At 53.4% G+C, this 20,050-nt stretch overlaps 1 protein-coding gene across 1 annotated transcript; it reads right to left on the reverse strand.

Annotated features, from left to right (window-relative positions):
- Positions 1–1,225: 1,225 nt before the first annotated feature.
- Positions 1,226–19,685, reverse strand: LOC119971081 (chemokine-like factor). The gene is made up of 4 exons (XM_038806231.1): positions 19,407–19,685; positions 16,854–17,009; positions 12,626–12,721; positions 1,226–2,025 (listed from the first exon to the last, which is right to left on the reverse strand). The coding sequence occupies exons 1-4, from the start codon at positions 19,464–19,466 to the stop codon at positions 1,930–1,932; spliced, it is 408 nt and encodes a 135-aa protein (XP_038662159.1). The 5' UTR covers positions 19,467–19,685; the 3' UTR covers positions 1,226–1,929.
- Between the last annotated feature and the right edge of the window lie 365 nt (positions 19,686–20,050).

Below are 20,050 nucleotides of genomic sequence, written 5' to 3' on the forward strand. Positions count from 1 at the left end.
TTGATGTCAGTGGGGAGGAGACAAGTGATTTGCCACGGGGTAAATCAGTCAAACTTGCTGTTGCAGTTTGTCCTCCAGTTGTGTGTGAATGTTGGGTGCGTGCTGAATGAGGTACAACTGTGATGTTCACCTTCAGTCCAAACACTTCGGGGATTAGCCATATAAGGAGGGCGAAAACTGAGGGAATGATTTAACAATAAGTAAAAGTGTCAGGCATGGCATCCTTGCCTGTGTCAGGGGGTTGTGGGGCTCATGTCCTGCTCTAGAAACTTTTTTAAAAATAGGTTTTGATTTTCTTCTTTCCAATTAAGGGGCAATTTAGCCTGGCCAATCCACCTACCCTGCACATCTTTTGGGTTGTGAGGGTGAAACCCACGCAGACACGGGGAGAACGTGCAAACGCCACACGGGCAGTGATCCAGGGCCGGGATCGAACCCAGGTACTCGGCGCCGTGAGGCAACAGGGCTAACCACTGCGCCCCCGCCGTGCCGCCCTTCGGCTCCAGGAACCTTTGAGCATGAAATCCAGGCCAACGCTTCCAGTGCGTTGAACGCTGCACTGTCCGAGTTTCCAGCTTTCACAGGAGACGTTAAGTCGAGGCTCCTGAATGCTGTCTCAGGCGGACAGGAAAGATCCCATGGCCAGTATACCGAAGAGGAGCTGGGAAGATCGGCATGGCGTCCTGGACAATGTTTACACCTCAATCGGCATCAGGCAAACAGAAGGAGTGCGACTTTTCAGCCGTTCTCGCTGCTAGGATCCTCTGGTCCCATCAACGGTGCGCACCCCCCCCCCATTGTGCATTGATGTTCGTGGGATCTTCCTTTCTCAAATTTTTTTTTTTACAAATTTAGAGTGCCCAATTTATTTTGTCCAATTAAGGGGCAATTTAGCGTGGCCAATCCACCGAAACCGCACATCTTTGGGTTGTGGGACGAAACCCACGCAGACACGGGGAGAATGTGCAAACCCCTCACGGACAGTGACCCAGAGCCGGGATCGAACCTGGGACCTCAGCGCCGTGAGGCCGCAGTGCTAACCACTGCGCCACCGTGCTGCCCCTTGCCTCTTCACAAAATTGGCTGCTGCCTTTAATGTAACTGCAGCAGCACTAAAGAAGCGTTGCACTGACTCTAAAGTGCTTTGGGACCCGGAGGTTTGGAAAGGTGCTATAGAAATGCAAGTCTTTTTCTTTCTCCAAATGCAGAATAATACAACAAAAGCTTTTCTTTTGGAGTTTGTTTTTTTATTAAAGAAGCTTCGACATCCAAAACATTCTGAGACACATAAAAAAATACATCCTAGTAAAATGATTGGAATGATAGTTAACCCATGTGTACATTACAGCAAGCACAGAATAAGCGTCTTAAAGCGACTGTGCCCTGGATTCACAGAACTGGCCTCTTCAGCCCTTCACCCAACATCCACACACTCAGCGTGAAGGTAAACAAAATACTGTGGAGGCTGGAATTTGAAACAAGAATGGAGGCTGCTGGAGAACCTCGGCAGGTCTGACAGCAGCTGTCAGGAGATAAGCAGGATGGTCTGGGTGCAGCATTCCGTTTATTCGGTGTGTAAGGCGATGTGATATGTGATATAAGCGTGTTTCTGAGGATGTCCTCTGCCAAATACCTCTGGCCAAATCATAGAGACGACAACAACAGGAAACTGGGTAGCTGTAAAGAGAATGTTGTGGGGGGCTTGTCACAGGTAAAATCCCTTCTTGACCAAAGCAGCAGGGTGGTCTTCCGCTGACCCGAATCCTGGCGGCTTGCTAGCTCTGAGTAAACAACACGAGTCGTTCAAGGAATGCAAGACACTGATGGTCCGAGAGAGAGCCAGGGCTGAAGCTGTGAATCTATTGTGAAATGGGTCGGACTGACATATCTCCAGTGGAAATTCAGTCATGGAGACCGGTCCCTGAGGCTTTACTGGCTGGGAGTCTTGCGTTGGTTGAATGTTATGAGCCTGCACATAACATAAGCATCAGCAACATAAAGAGCAACAGCGATGAATCCAAAGACCTGGAGATTAGACAGAAGAGAGTTAGTACCCATCCTTAGTGATGCTCAACTCTTGAACAATATTTCCTTCTTTCATGGGAAGAATGCAGGTTGTGCAGTGACACTAAAGGACGTGGCCCTCGAAATAGTAAATCCTTTGGTGGTAAATTTCCAAAATTCTTTGGGCTCTAGAATGGTTCCTACAGATTGGAGAGTAGCGAATGCAACCCCGCTATTCAAACAGGGAGCTAGAGAGAAAACAGGGAGTTATGGACCAGTGAGCCTAACGTCGGTAGTGGAGAAGTTGCTGGAGTCCATTATCAAAGATTTCATAGCGCAGCATTTGGAAAGCAGGGGTGTAATCAGACAAAGTCAGCGTGGATTTATGAAAGGGAAATCAAGCTTGACAAATCTACCAGAATTCTTTGAAGATGTAACTAGTACAGTTGACCAGGGAGAACCAGTGGATGTGGTTTATTTAAACTTTCAGAAGGCTTTCGACCAGGTCTCTCGTAGCAGATTGCTATGTAAAGTTAAAGTGCATGGGATTACGGGTAGTGTCTTGAGATGGATAAAAAGCTGGTTAGCAGACGGGAAGCAAAGAGTTGGAATGAATGAGCCTTTTTCTGATTGGCAGGCAGTGACTAGTGGGGTACTGCAGGGATGTGTGCTAGGACCCCAACTGTTCATATTATACATTAATGATTTGGATGAGGCAACTAAATACATTATCTTCAAATTTGCAAATGATACAAAGTTGGGTGGGAGGGTGAGCTGTGAGGAGGATACAGAGTTGCTTCAGTGGGATATGGACAGGCTGGGTGAGTGGGCATGTGCATGGCAGATGCAGTATAACATGGATAAATGTAAAGTTATCCACTTCTGTAGCAAAAATCGGAAGGGAGATTATTATTTGAGGCAGGTGGATACTCAGTGAGACCTTGGTGTCCTCGTGCCTCAGTCGCTGAAAGCAGGCACGCAGGTACGGCAGGCAGTAAAGAAGGCAAGTGGTATGTTAGCCTTCATAGCCAGAGGATTTGAGTATAGGAGCAGGGGTGTTTCACTGCAATTGTATCGGGCACTGGTGAGGTCACACCTGGAGTATTGTGGGCAGTTTTGGTGTCCTTATCTGAGGAAGGATGTTCTTGCTATGGAGGGAGAGCAGCGAAGGTTTACCAGGCTGATTCCAGGGATGGCGGGACTGTCATATGAGGAGAGACAGTTAGGATTATGAAATGAAAATGAAAATCGCTTATTGTCACGAGTAGACTTCAAATGAAGTTACTGTGATAAGCCCCTAGTCGCCACATTCCGGCGCCTATTCGGGGAGGCTGTTACGGGAATCGAACCGTGCTGCTGGCCTGCTTGGTCTGCTTTCAAAGCCAGCGATTAAGCCCAGTGTGCTAAACAGCCCCTGATTATATTCATTGGAGTTTAGAAGAGTGAGAGCGGATCGCATAGAAACTTCCAAAATTCTAACAGAATTAGACAGTGTAGATTCAGAAAGAATGTTCCGGATGGTGGTGGGGGGGGGGGGGGGGGGGAGGGGGGGAGAGAATCCAGAACTAGGGGTCATAGTTTGAGGATAAGGGGTAAACCTTTTAGGACAGAGATGAGGAGAAATTTCTCCTCCCAGGGAGTGGGGAATCTGTGGAATTCACTCCCACGGTAAGTAGTTGAGGCGAAAACATTATGTAAAGTGTGGCTTTGAGTGAACACATCTTCAGGATGGGTTGTGGTGATTTCGCTATGGAATAGCCCACCTGGTCTCACTTTGGCGAGTTTCAGCATGCGCCTGGGATTCACTGCAACAGTATGTGTCAGTTTCTGATGGCCACTGGCACATGTGAATATTGACCCTGGGTAAAGTGAAGCATCAGCCCCACACGTACGCCCACAAATTGAAGGGGGATTGAATATACTGATACAACCGGCACAATGTCCTCAATTCACCGGGAATTCCAGTATTTTGACCCAGCGATAGTGAAAGAGCGGTGATTTATTTCCAAGTCAGGGTGATGAGTGACGTGGAGGGGAACCTCCAGGTGGTGGGGTTCCCAGGTATCTGCAGCTCTTGTCCTTCTAGATGGGAGTGGTCGTGGGTTTGGAAGGTGCTGCCTAAGGAACCTCAGCAAGTTCCTGCAGTGCACTCTACCTATGGCCTAACCAACATTTGATACAGTTCCAGCCTAACCGCCCTGCTCTTAAACTCGATGCTTTGGCTAATAAAGGCAAGTATACCATATGCGTTCTTAACCACTGTATCCATCTCCTTTGCTGCCTTAAGAGACCAGTGTACACGGACACCAAGGTCACTCTGATCCTCGGTGCTTCCCAGGGTCCTGCCGTTTATCCTGTATTCCCCTTGCCTTGTTTGTCCTGCCCAAGTGCCCCTCACACTTATCCGGATTTAATTACGTTTGCCACTGATCAGCCCATATCTATGGACAGATGAATCTGTGCCAGGCAGATTGGCAAGGGTGTGTTCAAGTGTGTTTTTCCCTCTTGTTGGTTCCCTCACCACCTGCTGCAGACCCAATCTAGTAGCTTTGTCCTTTAGGACCCGCCCAGCTTGGTTTGTAGTGGTACTGCCCAGCCACTCTTGCTGATGGGCATTGAAGTTTCCCACCCAGAGCATATTCTGCAGTTTGCCACCCTCAGTGCTTCCTCCAAGCCGTGTTCAACATGGGCGAGAACTGATTCATCAGCTGATGGTGGCCGGTACATGGAAATCAGCAGGAGGTTTCCTTGCCCATGTTAAAGCTGAAACCATGAGACTTCATGGGGTCCAGAGTCGATGTCGAGGATTCCCAGGGTAACTCCGTCCAGACTGCATACCACTGCTGCCCCCCCACCGGGTCTGTCCTGTCTCGCACGATGGTTATGGTGGTGTCTGGGACATTGTATGTAAGGTATGATTCTGTGAGTGTGACTATGTCAGGCTGTTGCTTGACCAGTCTGTGAGACAGCTCTCCCTACTCTGGCACAAGCCCCCAGATGTTAGTCAGGAGGACTTTGCAGGGTCGACAGGGCTGGGTTTGCCGCATTCTCTTTGTGTCCCTGGCTCAATGCCGTGTGGTCCGTCCGGTTTCATTATTTGCGGTTGCTTTGTAGCAGTTCGATACTTGTTCAGCCACTTGAGAATCAACCACGTGGATCTGGAGTCACATGGAGGCCACAGACCAGGAGACCAGATTTTCTTCTCTAAAGAAGATCAGTGAACCAGATGGGTTTTTAATCACAATGGTCATCATTAGACGTTTAATTCCAGATGTTACTGAGTATAAATTGCACCATCTGCCATCGTGGGATTTGAACCGGAGTCCCCAGAGCTTTCCTCTGGGTCTCTGGATTACCAGTCCAGTGACAATACCACTACCCCACCGCCTCCCCAGGAGGACACAGTAGGATAGTGAGTGATGGGGGTGAGGGAGGTGGTGGTGTTAGTATGCAGGACAATTGGGAAAGTGAGTGGGGAAAATTCAGACTGAGGATTTTCTCTGTAACAGAGCCCCCCCCGCCCCGCGCGATAGGGGAATGGAGCGGTGTGGGACGATGTGACGGGTGATTGGATTGTGTATGATTCAGAGAACACAGTGCATTTTTAATTCAGTAAATAAAAGAGGAAAAACAATGGCATAACCTGTCACAGCCAATCAGTCACTGTTTTCACATTCATCGGTAATGTAGCAGGTTCCAGTCACAGATAGGCCCAGTCACAGCGAGGCCCAGTCACGGGGGGGGGGCCCAGTCACGGGGGGGGGGGGGGGGGGGGGCAGTCACGGGGGTGGGGGGCCCAGCAACAGGGGGGGGGGCCCAGTCACAGCGAGGCCCAGTCACAGCGAGGCCCAGTCACAGCGAGGCCCAGTCACAGCGAGGCCCAGTCACAGCGAGACCCAGTCACAGGGGGGCCCAGTCACAGCGAGGCCCAGTCACAGGGGGGCCCAGTCACAGCGAGGCCCAGTCACAGCGAGGCCCAGTCACAGGGGGGCCCAGTCACAGGGGGGCCCAGTCACAGCGAGGCCCAGTCACAGGGGGGCCCAGTCACAGGGGGCCCCTGTCACAGCGAGACCCAGTCACGGGGAGGCCCAGTCACAGCGAGGCCCAGTCACAGGGGGGCCCAGTCACAGGGGGGCCCAGTCACAGGGGGGCCCAGACACAGGGGGGCTCAGTCACAGGGGGGCCCAGTCACAGGGGGGCCCAGTCACAGGGGGGCCCAGTCACAGGGGGGCCCAGTCACAGCGAGGCCCAGTCACAGGGGGGCCCAGTCACAGCGAGGCCCAGTCACAGGGGGGCCCAGTCACAGGGGGGCCCAGTCACAGGGGGGCCCAGTCACAGCGAGGCCCAGTCACAGTGAGGCCCAGTCACAGGGGGGGCCAGTCACAGGGGGGCCCAGTCACAGCGAGGCCCAGTCACAGCGAGGCCCAGTCACAGGGGGGCCCAGTCACAGCGAGGCCCAGTCACAGCGAGGCCCAGTCACAGCGAGGCCCAGTCACAGCGAGGCCCAGTCACAGGGGGCCCCTGTCACAGCGAGACCCAGTCACAGGGGGGCCCAGTCACAGCGAGGCCCAGTCACAGCGAGGCCCAGTCACAGCGAGGCCCAGTCACAGGGGGCCCCTGTCACAGCGAGACCCAGTCACAGGGGGGCCCAGTCACAGGGGGGCCCAGTCACAGGGGGGCCCAGTCACAGGGGGGCCCAGTCACAGGGGGGCCCAGTCACAGCGAGGCCCAGTCACAGGGGGGCCCAGTCACAGCGAGGCCCAGTCACAGGGGGGCCCAGTCACAGGGGGGCCCAGTCACAGGGGGGCCCAGTCACAGCGAGGCCCAGTCACAGTGAGGCCCAGTCACAGGGGGGCCCAGTCACAGGGGGGCCCAGTCACAGCGAGGCCCAGTCACAGCGAGGCCCAGTCACAGCGAGGCCCAGTCACAGCGAGGCCCAGTCACAGGCTGGCCCAGTCACAGCGAGGCCCAGTCACAGCGAGGCCCAGTCACAGCGAGGCCCAGTCACAGCGAGGCCAGTCACAGGGGGCCCCTGTCACAGCGAGACCCAGTCACAGGGGGGCCCAGTCACAGCGAGGCCCAGTCACAGCGAGGCCCAGTCACAGCGAGGCCCAGTCACAGGGGGCCCCTGTCACAGCGAGACCCAGTCACAGGGGGGCCCAGTCACAGGGGGGCCCAGTCACAGGGGGGCCCAGTCACAGGGGGGCCCAGTCACAGGGGGGCTCAGTCACAGCGAGGCCCAGTCACAGGGGGGCCCAGTCACAGGGGGGCCCAGTCACAGCGAGGCCCAGTCACAGGGGGGCCCAGTCACAGGGGGGCCCAGTCACAGGGGAGCCCGGTCACAGCGAGACCCAGTCACAGCGAGGCCCAGTCACAGGGGGGCCCAGTCACAGCGAGGCCCAGTCACAGGGGGGCCCAGTCACAGGGGGGCCCAGTCACAGGGGCCCAGTCACATGGGGGGGGCAGTCACAGGGGGGCCCAGTCACAGCGAGGCCCAGTCACATGGGGGGGGCAGTCACAGGGGGGCCCAGTCACAGCGAGGCCCAGTCACAGGGGGGCCCAGTCACAGGGGGGCCCAGTCACTGGGGGGGGGGGGGGGGGGGCCAGTCACGGGGGGGCCCAGTCACAGGGGGGCCCAGTCACAGGGGGGCCCAGTCACAGGGGGGCCCAGTCACAGGGAGGCCCAGTCACAGGGGGGCCCAGTCACAGGGAGGCCCAGTCACAGGGGGGCCCAGTCACAGGGGGGCCCAGTCACAGGGGGGCCCAGTCACAGGGGGGCCCAGTCACAGGGGGGCCCAGTCACAGGGGGGCCCAGTCACAGGGGGGCCCAGTCACAGGGGGGCCCAGTCACAGGGGGGCCCAGTCACAGGGGGGGGCCCAGTCACAGGGGGGGGCCCAGTCACAGGGGGGGGCCCAGTCACAGGGGGGGGCCCAGTCACAGGGGGGCCCAGTCACAGGGAGGCCCAGTCACAGGGGGGGGCCCAGTCACAGGGAGGCCCAGTCACAGGGAGGCCCAGTCACAAGGGGGGGGCCCAGTCACAGGGGAGCCCGGTCACAGGGGGGCCCAGTCACAGGGGGGCCCATGGATAACCATGAAACCATTGTCGATTGTCGTAAAATGTCCTTTACAGAAGGAAATCTGCCATCCTTACCTGGTCTGGCCTACATGTGACTCCGGACCTACAGCAATGTGGTTGATTATTAACTGCCCCTGTAGGCATGGACAATAAATGCTGGCACAGCCTGCGACACCCATGTCGAATGAACATGTTAAAAAAATCCAATTCCAGTTATAGCAGCACCAACAGGCTCCAGTCACAGCAGGTGCAGGGCCCAGTTACAATAGTAATCACAGGGCCCAGTAACAGGAGGGTCCTACAGCAGGGCCCAGTTACAGGAGCGTCCTATAGCAGGGCTCAGTTACAGTAGGGCCCTAAAGCAGGGCCCAGTTACAGGAGCGTCCTATAGCAGGGTCCAGTAACAGAAAGGTCCTACAGCAGGGCCCAGTTACAGTAGGGCCCCTATATCAGGGCCCAGTTACAGGAGGGTCCTATACCAGGGACCAGTTACAGTAGGGCCCTATAGCAGGGCCCAGTTACAGTAGGGCCCTATAGCAGGGCCCCTATAGCAGGGCCCAGTTACAGTAAGGCCCCTATATCAGGGCCCAGTTACAGGAGGGTCCTATAGCAGGGCCCAGTTACAGTAGGGCCCTATAGCAGGGCCCAGTTACAGGAGGGTCCTATATCAGGGCCCAGTTACAGTAGGGCCCCTATATCAGGGCCCAGTTACAGTAGGGTCCTATATCAGGGCCCAGTTACAGTAGGGCCCCTATATCAGGGCCCAGTTACAGTAGGGCCCCTATAGCAGGGCCCAGTTACAGTCGGGTCCTATAGCAGGGCCCAGTTACAGTAGGACCCCTATAGCAGGGCCCAGTTACAGTAGGGTCCTATAGCAGGGCCCAGTTACAGGAGGGCCCCTATAGCAGGGCCCAGTTACAGTAGGGCCCCTATAGCAGGGTCCAGTTACAGTAGGGCCCCTATAGCAGGGTCCAGTTACAGTAGGGACGTATAGCAGGGCCCAGTTACAGGAGGGTCCTATAGCAGGGCCCAGTTACAGTAGGGTCCTATAGTAGGGCCCAGTTACAGTAGGGTCCTATAGCAGGGCCCAGTTACAGTAGGGCCCTATAGCAGGGCCCAGTTACAGGAGGGTCCTATATCAGGGCCCAGTTACAGTAGGGCCCCTATATCAGGGCCCAGTTACAGTAGGGTCCTGTAGCAGGGCCCAGTTACAGTAGGGCCCCTATATCAGGGCCCAGTTACAGTAGGGTCCTAGAGCATGGCCCAGTTACAGTAGGGCCACTATAGCAGGGCCCAGTTACAGCAGGGTCCTATAGCAGGGCCCAGTTACAGTAGGGCCCCTATAGCAGGGCCCAGTTACAGTCGGGTCCTATAGCAGGGCCCAGTTACAGTAGGACCCCTATAGCAGGGCCCAGTTACAGTCGGGTCCTATAGCAGGGTCCAGTTACAGTAGGGTCCTATAGCAGGGCCCAGTTACAGGAGGGCCCCTATAGCAGGGCCCAGTTACAGTAGGGCCCCTATAGCAGGGTCCAGTTACAGTAGGGCCCCTATAGCAGGGTCCAGTTACAGTAGGGACGTATAGCAGGGCCCAGTTACAGGAGGGTCCTATAGCAGGGCCCAGTTACAGTAGGGTCCTATAGTAGGGCCCAGTTACAGTAGGGTCCTATAGCAGGGCCCAGTTACAGTAGGGTCCTATAGCAGGGCCCAGTTACAGTAGGGTCCTATAGCAGGGTCCAGTTACAGTAGGGCCCTATAGCAGGGCTCAGTTACAGTAGGGCCCCTATAGCAGGGCCCAGTTACAGTAGGGCCCTATAGCAGGGCTCAGTTACAGTAGGGCCCCTATAGCAGGGCCCAGTTACAGTAGGGCCCCTATAGCAGGGCCCAGTTACAGTAGGGCCCTATAGCAGGGCCCAGTTACAGTAGGGCCCTATCGCAGGGCCCAGTTACAGTAGGGCCCCTATAGCAGGGCCCAGTTACAGTAGGGCCCTATAGCAGGGCCCAGTTACAGTAGGGCCCTATCGCAGGGCCCAGTTACAGTAGGGCCCCTATAGCAGGGCCCAGTTACAGTAGGGTCCTATAGCAGGGCTCAGTTACAGTAGGGTCCTATAGCAGGGCCCAGTTACAGTAGGGTCCTTTCGCAGGGCTCAGTTACAGTCGGGTCCTATAGCAGGGCTCAGTTACAGTAGGGTCCTATAGCAGGGATCAGTTACAGTCGGGTCCTATAGCAGGGCTCAGTTACAGTAGGGTCCTATAGCAGGGCCCAGTTACAGTAGGGTCCTATAGCAGGGCCCAGTTACAGTAGGGCCCCTATAGCAGGGCCCAGTTACAGTAGGGCCCTATAGCAGGGCCCAGTTACAGTAGGGCCCCTATAGCAGGGCCCAGTTACAGTAGGGCCCCTATAGCAGGGTCCAGTTACAGTAGGGTCCTATAGCAGGGCCCAGTAACAGTAGGGTCCTATAGCAGGGCCCCTATAGCAGGGCCCAGTTACAGTAGGGCCCTATAGCAGGGCTCAGTTACAGTCGGGTCCTATAGCAGGGCCCAGTTACAGTAGGGCCCCTATAGCAGGGCCGAGTTACAGTAGGGTCCTATAGCAGGGCCCAGTTACAGTCGGGTCCTATAGCAGGGCCCAGTTACAGTAGGGCCCCTATAGCAGGGCCCAGTTACAGTAGGGTCCTATAGCAGGGTCCAGTAACAGTAGGGTCCTATAGCAGGGCCCCTATAGCAGGGCCCAGTTACAGTAGGGTCCTATAGCAGGGCCCCTATAGCAGGGCCCAGTTACAGTAGGGTCCTATAGCAGGGCTCAGTTACAGTCGGGTCCTATAGCAGGGCCCAGTTACAGTAGGGTCCTATAGCAGGGCCCCTATAGCAGGGTCCTGTTACAGTAGGGTCCTATAGCAGGGCCCAGTTACAGTAGGGTCCTATAGCAGGGCCCAGTTACAGTAGGGCCCTATAGCAGGGCCCAGTTACAGTAGGGCCCCTATAGCAGGGCCTAGTTACAGTAGGACCCCTATAGCAGGGCCCAGTTACAGTAGGACCCCTATAGCAGGGCCCAGTTACAGTAGGGTCCTATAGCAGGGCCCAGTTACAGTAGGGTCCTATAGCAGGGCCCAGTAACAGTAGGGTCCTATAGCAGGGCCCCTATAGCAGGGCCCAGTTACAGTAGGGTCCTATAGCAGGGCCCAGTTACAGTAGGGTCCTATAGCAGGGCCCAGTAACAGTAGGGTCCTATAGCAGGGCCCCTATAGCAGGGCCCAGTTACAGTAGGGTCCTATAGCAGGGCCCAGTTACAGTAGGGTCCTATAGCAGGGCCCAGTTACAGTAGGGCCCCTATAGCAGGGCCCAGTTACAGTAGGGTCCTATAGCAGGGTCCAGTTACAGTAGGGCCCCTATAGCAGGGCCCAGTTACAGTAGGGTCCTATAGCAGGGCCCAGTTACAGTAGGGCCCCTATAGCAGGGCCCAGTTACAGTAGGGCCCCTATAGCAGGGCCCAGTTACAGCAGGGCCCCTATATCAGGGCCCAGTTACAGTAGGGTCCTATAGCAGGGCCCAGTTACAGTAGGGCCCTATAGCAGGGCTCAGTTACAGTCGGGTCCTATAGCAGGGCCCAGTTACAGTAGGGCCCCTATAGCAGGGCTCAATTACAGTAGGGTCCTATAGCAGGGCCCAGTTATGGTAGGGTCCTATAGCAGGGCCCAGTTACAGTAGGGTCCTATAGCAGGGCCCAGTAACAGGAGGGTCCTATAGCAGGGCCCCTATAGCAGGTCCCAGTTACAGTAGGGTCCTATAGCAGGGCCCAGTTACAGTAGGGCCCCTATAGCAGGGTCCAGTTACAGTAGGGCCCCTGGTTTAGCTCACAAGGGGCTGGTTTAGCTCACAAGGCTAAATCGCTGGTTTTTAAAGCAAACCGAGCAGGCCAGCAGCACAGTTCGATCCCCGGACAGGCGCCGGAATGTGGCGACTAGGGGCTTTTCACAGTAACTTCATTGAAGCCTACTCGTGACAATAAGCGATTTTCATTTCATTTCAGTTACAGTAGGGTCCTATAGCAGGGCCCAGTAACAGTAGGCTCCTATAGCAGGGCCCAGTTACAGTAGAGCCCCTATAGCAGGGCCCAGTTACAGTCGGGTCCTATAGCAGGGCCCAGTAACAGTAGGGCCCCTATAGCAGGGCCCAGTTACAGTAGGGCCCCTATAGCAGGGCCCAGTAACAGTAGGGCCCCTATAACAGGGCCCAGTTACAGTAGGGCCCCTAGAGCAGGGCCCAGTTACAGTAGGGTCCTATAGCAGGGTCCAGTTACAGTCGGGTCCTATAGCAGGGCCCAGTAACAGTAGGGCCCCGATAACAGGGCCCAGTTACAGTAGGGCCCCTAGAGCAGGGCCCAGTTACAGTAGGACCCCTATAGCAGGGCCCAGTTACAGTAGGGTCCTATAGCAGGGCCCAGTTACAGTAGGGTCCTATAGCAGGGCCCAGTTACAGTAGGGCCCCTAGAGCAGGGCCCAGTCTTGTCTCTCACCATCCACTGAGTTTATTTAATGGCCACTTACCGATCCAGTTATGACACCGGCAGTTATCCTGCTCACCACAGCAGCAATACATATAATCAGCAACAGCAGAGCCGCAAAGACAGAATTGACAGAATCCTAGAAGAAAATAAACTTCAATTCAAATTACCTCATTAATAAAATGCATCAATGTTGAAACAGAAAGCACTCAAGGATCAACAATCTGCACTCCCAGTACAGGTACAGCACGGGGTTAGATACAGAGTAAAGCTCCCACTACACTGTCCCCATCAAACACTCCCAGGACAGGTACAGCACGGGGTTAGATACAGAGTAAAGCTCCCTCTACACTGTCCCCATCAAACACTCCCAGGACAGGTACAGGACGGAGTTAGATACAGAGTAAAGCTCCCTCTACACTGTCCCCATCAAACACTCCCAGGACAGGTACAGGACGGAGTTAGATACAGAGTAAAGCTCCCGCTACACTGTCCCTATCAAACACTGTCAGGACAGCTACAGCACAGGGTTAGATACAGAGTAAAGCTCCCTCTACACTGTCCCCATCAAACACTCCCAGGAAGGTACAGCACGGGGTTAGATACAGAGTAAAACACCCTCTACACTGTCCCCATCAAACACTCCCAGGACAGGTACAGCACGGGGTTAGATACAGAGTAAAGCTCCCTCTACACTGTCCCCATCAAACACTCCCAGGACAGGTACAGCACGGGGTTAGATACAGAGTAAAGCTCCCTCTACACTGTCCCCATTAAACACTCCCAGGACAGGTACAGCACGGGGTTAGATACAGAGCAAAGCTCCCTCTACACTGTCCCCATCAAACACTCCCAGGACAGGTACAGCACGGGGTTAGATACAGAGTAAAGCTCCCTCTACACTGTCCCCATCAAACACTCCCAGGACAGGTACAGGACGTGGTTAGATACAGAGTAAAGTTCCCTCTACACTGTCCCCATCAAACACTCCCAGGACAGGTACAGGACGTGGTTAGATACAGAGTAAAGCTCCCTCTACACTGTCCCCATCAAACACTCCCAGGACAGGTACAGGACGTGGTTAGATACAGAGTAAAGCTCCCTCTACACTGTCCCCATCAAACACTCCCAGGACAGGTACAGGACGTGGTTAGATACAGAGTAAAGTTCCCTCTACACTGTCCCCATCAAACACTCCCAGGACAGGTACAGGACGTGGTTAGATACAGAGTAAAGCTCCCTCTACACTGTCCCCATCAAACAATCCCAGGACAGGTACAGCACGTGGTTAGATACAGAGTAAAGCTCCCTCTACACTGTCCCCATCAAACAATCCCAGGATAGGTACAGCACGGGGTTAGATACAGAGTAAAGCTCCCTCTACACTGTCCCCATCAAACACTCCCAGGACAGGTACAGCACGGGGTTAGATACAGAGTAAAGCTCCCTCTACACTGTCCCCATCAAACACTCCCAGGACAGGTACAGCACGGGGTTAGATACAGAGTAAAGTTCCCTCTACACTGTCCCCATCAAACACTCCCAGGACAGGTACAGGACGTGGTTAGATACAGAGTAAAGTTCCCTCTACACTGTCCCCATCAAACACTCCCAGGACAGGTACAGGACGTGGTTAGATACAGAGTAAAGCTCCCTCTACACTGTCTCCATCAAACACTCCCAGGACAGGTACAGGACGTGGTTAGATACAGAGTAAAGTTCCCTCTACACTGTCCCCATCAAACACTCCCAGGACAGGTACAGGACGTGGTTAGATACAGAGTAAAGTTCCCTCTACACTGTCCCCATCAAACACTCCCAGGACAGGTACAGGACGTGGTTAGATACAGAGTAAAGTTCCCTCTACACTGTCCCCATCAAACACTCCCAGGACAGGTACAGCACGGGGTTAGATACAGAGTAAAGCTCCCTCTACACTGTCCCCATCAAACACTCCCAGGACAGGTACAGGACGTGGTTAGATACAGAGTAAAGTTCCCTCTACACTGTCCCCATCAAACACTCCCAGGACAGGTACAGGACGTGGTTAGATACAGAGTAAAGTTCCCTCTACACTGTCCCCGTCAAACACTCCGAGGAAAGGTACAGGACGTGGTTAGATACAGAGTAAAGCTCCCTCTACACTGTCCCCATCAAACACTCCCAGGACAGGTACAGGATGTGGTTAGATACAGAGTAAAGTTCCCTCTACACTGTCCCCATCAAACACTCCCAGGACAGGTACAGCACGGGGTTAGATACAGAGTAAATCTCCCTCTACACTGTCCCCATCAAACACTCCCAGGACAGGTACAGCACGGGGTTAGATACAGAGTAAAGTTCCCTCTACACTGTCCCCATCAAACACTCCCAGGACAGGTACAGCACGGGGTTGGATACAGAGTAAAGTTCCCTCTACACTGTCCCCATCAAACACTCCCAGGACAGGTACAGCACGGGGTTAGATACAAAGTAAAGTTCCCTCTACACTGTCCCCATCAAACACTCCCAGGACGGTACAGCACTGGGTTAGATACAGAGTAAAGTTCCCTCTACACTGTCCCCATCAAACACTCCCAGGACAGGTACAGCACGGGGTTAGATACAGAGTAAAGTTCCCTCTGCACTGTCCCCATCAAACACTCCCAGGACAGGTACAGGACGTGGTTAGATACAGAGTAAAGTTCCCTCTACACTGTCCCCATCAAACACTCCCAGGACAGGTACAGCACGGGGTTAGATACAGAGTAAAGTTCCCTCTACACTGTCCCCATCAAACACTCCCAGGACAGGTACAGCACGGGGTTAGATACAGAGTAAAGCTCCCTCTACACTGTCCCCATCAAACACTCCCAGGACAGGTACAGCACGGGGTTAGATACAGAGTAAAGTTCCCTCTGCACTGTCCCCATCAAACACCCCCAGGACAGGTACAGCACGGGGTTAGATACAGAGTAAAGCGCCCTCTACACTGTCCCCATCAAACACTCCCAGGACAGGTACAGCACGGGGGTTAGATACAGAGTAAAGCTCCCTCTACACTGTCCCCATCAAACACTCCCAGGACAGGTACAGCACGGGGTTAGATACAGAGTAAAGCTCCCTCTACACTGTCCCCATCAAACACTCCCAGGACAGGTACAGCACGGGGTTGGATACAGAGTAAAGTTCCCTCTGCACTGTCCCCATCAAACACTCCCAGGACAGGTACAGCACGGGGTTAGATACAGAGTAAAGCTCCCTCTGCACTGTCCCCATCAAACACTCCCAGGACAGGTACAGCACGGGGTTAGATACAGAGTAAAGCTCCCACTACACTGTCCCCATCAAACACTCGCAGGGAAAATACAGCTCCGATAAACCACAATGATTAGAGAGGGAGAAATTGTTCCTTTTGGTTGAAGGATCAAAAACCGGGACACTGGCGTTCGATCCCGGCCCTGGGTCATTGTCCGTGTGGAGTTTGCACATTCTCCCCATGTCTGTGTGGGTTTCACCCTCACAACCCAAAGATGTGCAGGGTAAATTTCCCCTTAATTGGAAAAAAAATAATTGGGTACTCTAAATTTATTTTAAAAAAGAAGAAAAAAACAAGTGCTTCGGATTTGGAACACATTTCTTGAGCATCTGCTGGGGGCAAGGTCAATCCTGCCTTTTGGAAGGGAATTGGGTCTGAAAAGGAAACATTATCAGGGCTCTGGGGAATAGACTGTAATATGGGGCTTGGCGAATGGTTCTTGCAGAGAGCTGGCGCAGCCATGCTGGGCCGAATGGTCTCCTTCTACCACAACCGTTCTATGATTGTATAAGTTCATTGGTCCGATTTTTCCAAACCCTATCTCAATGACATGTTGAGTGGTATTCGGATGGTGAATATTAGCGATGGCGATATCTCTGCTTGCGTACAGGCTAAAGTCCAACAGGTTTGTTTCAAACACTAGCTTTCGGAGCACTGCTACTTCCTCAGGTGAATGAAACAAACCTGTTGGACTTTAACAGGGTGTTGTAAGACTTCTTACTGTGCCCAATCCAGTGCAACACCGGCATCTCCACATGTTTGCAGGCTGCAAGAGGTGGGGTTGCTGGTTTTGTATGATATGGAATGTTGATCTGTGAAGATGATTCTAATAAATGAATGAAGACTGATTTCACTGTCCGTCTCCCGGAGGTTTGACTCTTATCACCGTAACACACTGGGTCCTCCTCCTCTGATGGATTGGCCACTGTTTAACCACGTCTGTCCCAACCCATATTAGCTTGAATTTACTCACCATCAGTGGCCAGAACAATAAGGTCGTTTTGGTGTCAAGTTTGAGCAGGTACAAGATGTAGAAGCCCAGCGTGATGATTATTTCCATCAGGGGAACAGCTATGAAAACCCCAGAGGAAGATGCAGCAAATGAAACAAAAGCCACAAAGGCTATAATCTGTAAATGGGTGAAAACAAATATATACATTATCCACTCAGTATCGGGGATCCAACCTCCTGTTTGTCGAATTTGCTGGCACTTTATATCCAATTTACTCCTCCTCTGAACAGATCAACTATTATCCCTCAGGTAGGACATCACCCAAATGCAGCAAGGCCTAGATAATGTTTGTGCTTGTACTGGCATTTGGCAAGTAACATTCATGCCACACAAGTGCCAGGTAATGACCATCTCCAAGAAAAATGTAACTACCTCCCCTTGACCTTCAACGGCTTTAGTGTTCTTAAATCCCCCACTATCGACATCCTTGGGGTTATCTTTGACCAGAAACTGAACTGGACTAGTCTTTCAAACACTGCGGCTGCCAGAGCAGGTCAATGGCTGGGAATCCTGTGGCGAATATCTCACCTCCTGACTCCCCAAAGCCTGTCCACCTATGAGGCACTAGTCAGGACTGCAATGGGACACTCTCCACTTGCCTGGATTAGTGCAGCTCCAACAACACCCAAGAGAGACAACATCCCAATCAACACCCTCCCTCTCAGCACTGTGGGTGCACCTACAGAACATGGACTGAAGCAGTTCAAGAAGGGGGATGAACACCACCATCTCAAGGACAATCTTTGAAATACTTTCATGGAGTGCGGACCGTCATTGGTTGGGTCAGCATACCATTGCCCATTCCTAATTGCCCTTGAGAAGGGAGGTACGGAGCCACCTTCTTGAATTGCTGCAGTCCACGGGTGGCACAGTGATTATCACTGTTACTTCACTGCGCCAGGGTCCCAGGTTCGATTCCTGGTTTGGGTCACTGTCTGTGTGGAGACTGCACGTTCTCCCCGTGTCTGCGTGGGTTTCCTCCGGGTGCTCCGGTTTCCTCCCACAGTCCAAAGATGTGCAGATTAGGTGGATTGGCCACGCTAAATTGCCGCAAAGGTTAGGTGGGGTTCCGGGCTAGAGTGCAGGAGTGGGCCTAGGGAGGGTATTCTTTCAGAGGGTAGGTGCAGACCCGATGGGCCGAATGGCTTCTTCTGCACTGTTGGAATTCTATGATTCTATGTAGGTACACCCACAGCCCCATCTCAAACAAGGGAGGCCATAGACAGATCTGCACCATATTCTCAGTGCACTTCGAGGTAGTGAATGTCCAGAAATCTTTTTGGAGCCCTAGTACATGGCACTCATGAGGTGGGCCTGTTGCAAGGTTGATCTTCACTAGGAGTTTCTTCAGAGTGTTGAATGGCAGGGGTCACTGCTGTGACAGTCGGTGTCATTAAATAGAAGCAAAGACAGAAGCAACAAGCAGCTTCAAAAATCTGACAGCTGGAAATAGCCGAGGAAACGAAGAGCTCGCACGTGGAACAGAAACCCGAAATGGTGGAGCAGGATGAGATTGTTGGACCAGAAGTGGGAGAGTGATTGAAGAGGTAATTTACTGTCACAAGTAGGCTTACATTAACACTGCAATGAAGTTACTGTGAAAATCCCCTGGTCGCCACATTCCGGCGCCTGTTCGGGTACATAGAACATAGAACATAGAACAGTACAGCACAGAACAGGCCCTTCGGCCCTCGATGTTGTGCCGAGCAATGATCACCCTACTCAAACCCACGTATCCACCCTATACCCGTAACCCAACAAACCCCCCTTAACCTTACTTTTTTAAGGACACTACGGGCAATTTAGCATGGCCAATCCACCTAACCCGCACATCTTTGGACTGTGGGAGGAAACCGGAGCACCCGGAGGAAACCCACGCACACACGGGGAGGACGTGCAGACTCCGCACAGACAGTGACCCAGCCGGGAATCGAACCTGGGACCCTGGAGCTGTGAAGCATTTATGCTAACCACCATGCTACCGTGCTGAGGGAGAATTCAGGATGTCCAATTCACCTAACAAGCACGTCTTGTGGGACTTGTGGGAGGAAACCGGAGCACCCGGAGGAAACCCACGCAGACACGGGGAGAACGTGCAGACCCCGCACAGACAGCGACCCAAGCCGGGAATCGAACCTGGATAGCTGGCGCTGTGAAGCAACAAGGCTAACCACTGTGTTAACGGTGTAAAGGAAACACACCCACCCATTCGAAAGCAAACGTAATTCTGTGTGGGCAGTTAGTGCTGGCCTTCCCAGCGACACCCACCTCCCACAAGCGAATATTAGTAAAATACTCTGAAGGACTGAAGCACTCCCACCTGACCCCCTACCCACCCAGAGCTGGTAAACCCTCCAGCCCAAAAAACTGCCCCGCCCGGCCCTGTGAGTACTCTGAACCATCAGAGGTGGGGGTGGAGACAGAACCCCACCACCCACACACACACACATTCCTAACCAAGGGGATACCCAATTTAAACTATTAGTTTGGACACACTTTCTCCCCCTCGCTCACCATCTCTGCAATCTTCAGCGCACTCCGTTTGGATTTCACGAACAAGAAATTAACCTCCATGTCTGGGCTCTCTGGCACACAGGAAAGTTTAGCATTTCCTGGTCGCTACAGCACACCTCCCTCCTGTTGATCTGATGTTGCGCGGTTTGGCTGCTTCCTGCTTTTGCTCTGACCTGGGTTGGCACCCCCCTCCCCCTGATCCACCAACACAACTGGCTTAATCCTTGGGGAGAAATGTATGCAAATCACTTTCACTCAGTTTCAAAAACTGAGTTCCATTGATCAAAGCAGGGCCGCGCAACAGAAATACACTGGAACAGTGGAGATCAATTACCGCTATTCTCAGTTTATAACAGGCAGTCATGTATAAGGCACAGTTTTTGGCAGGAGTTTTCCGTAATGCTCAGTCATTCCCACCGTAATTAATGCAAAGCCATAAACTTCACTGGGAATCCGGAAATCCCTGATTTGTAAGGAGTCTGCACAATCAGGCCTGGCTTTGAACCTATTTGTCCTTGGCAGTAGATAAGGAAGAAAGTGCATTTATCTAGTGCTCTTCCTGACCTCAACGCTGTCCCAACGCGTTTTTTTTTAGCCAATGAAACACTTTTCCGAAAAAAAGTTCAACCCCCAATTCAGGATGA

The sequence above is a fragment of the Scyliorhinus canicula genome, chromosome 9 (genome assembly GCF_902713615.1).
Source record: "Scyliorhinus canicula chromosome 9, sScyCan1.1, whole genome shotgun sequence".
In the NCBI taxonomy this organism is placed as follows: domain Eukaryota; kingdom Metazoa; phylum Chordata; class Chondrichthyes; order Carcharhiniformes; family Scyliorhinidae; genus Scyliorhinus; species Scyliorhinus canicula.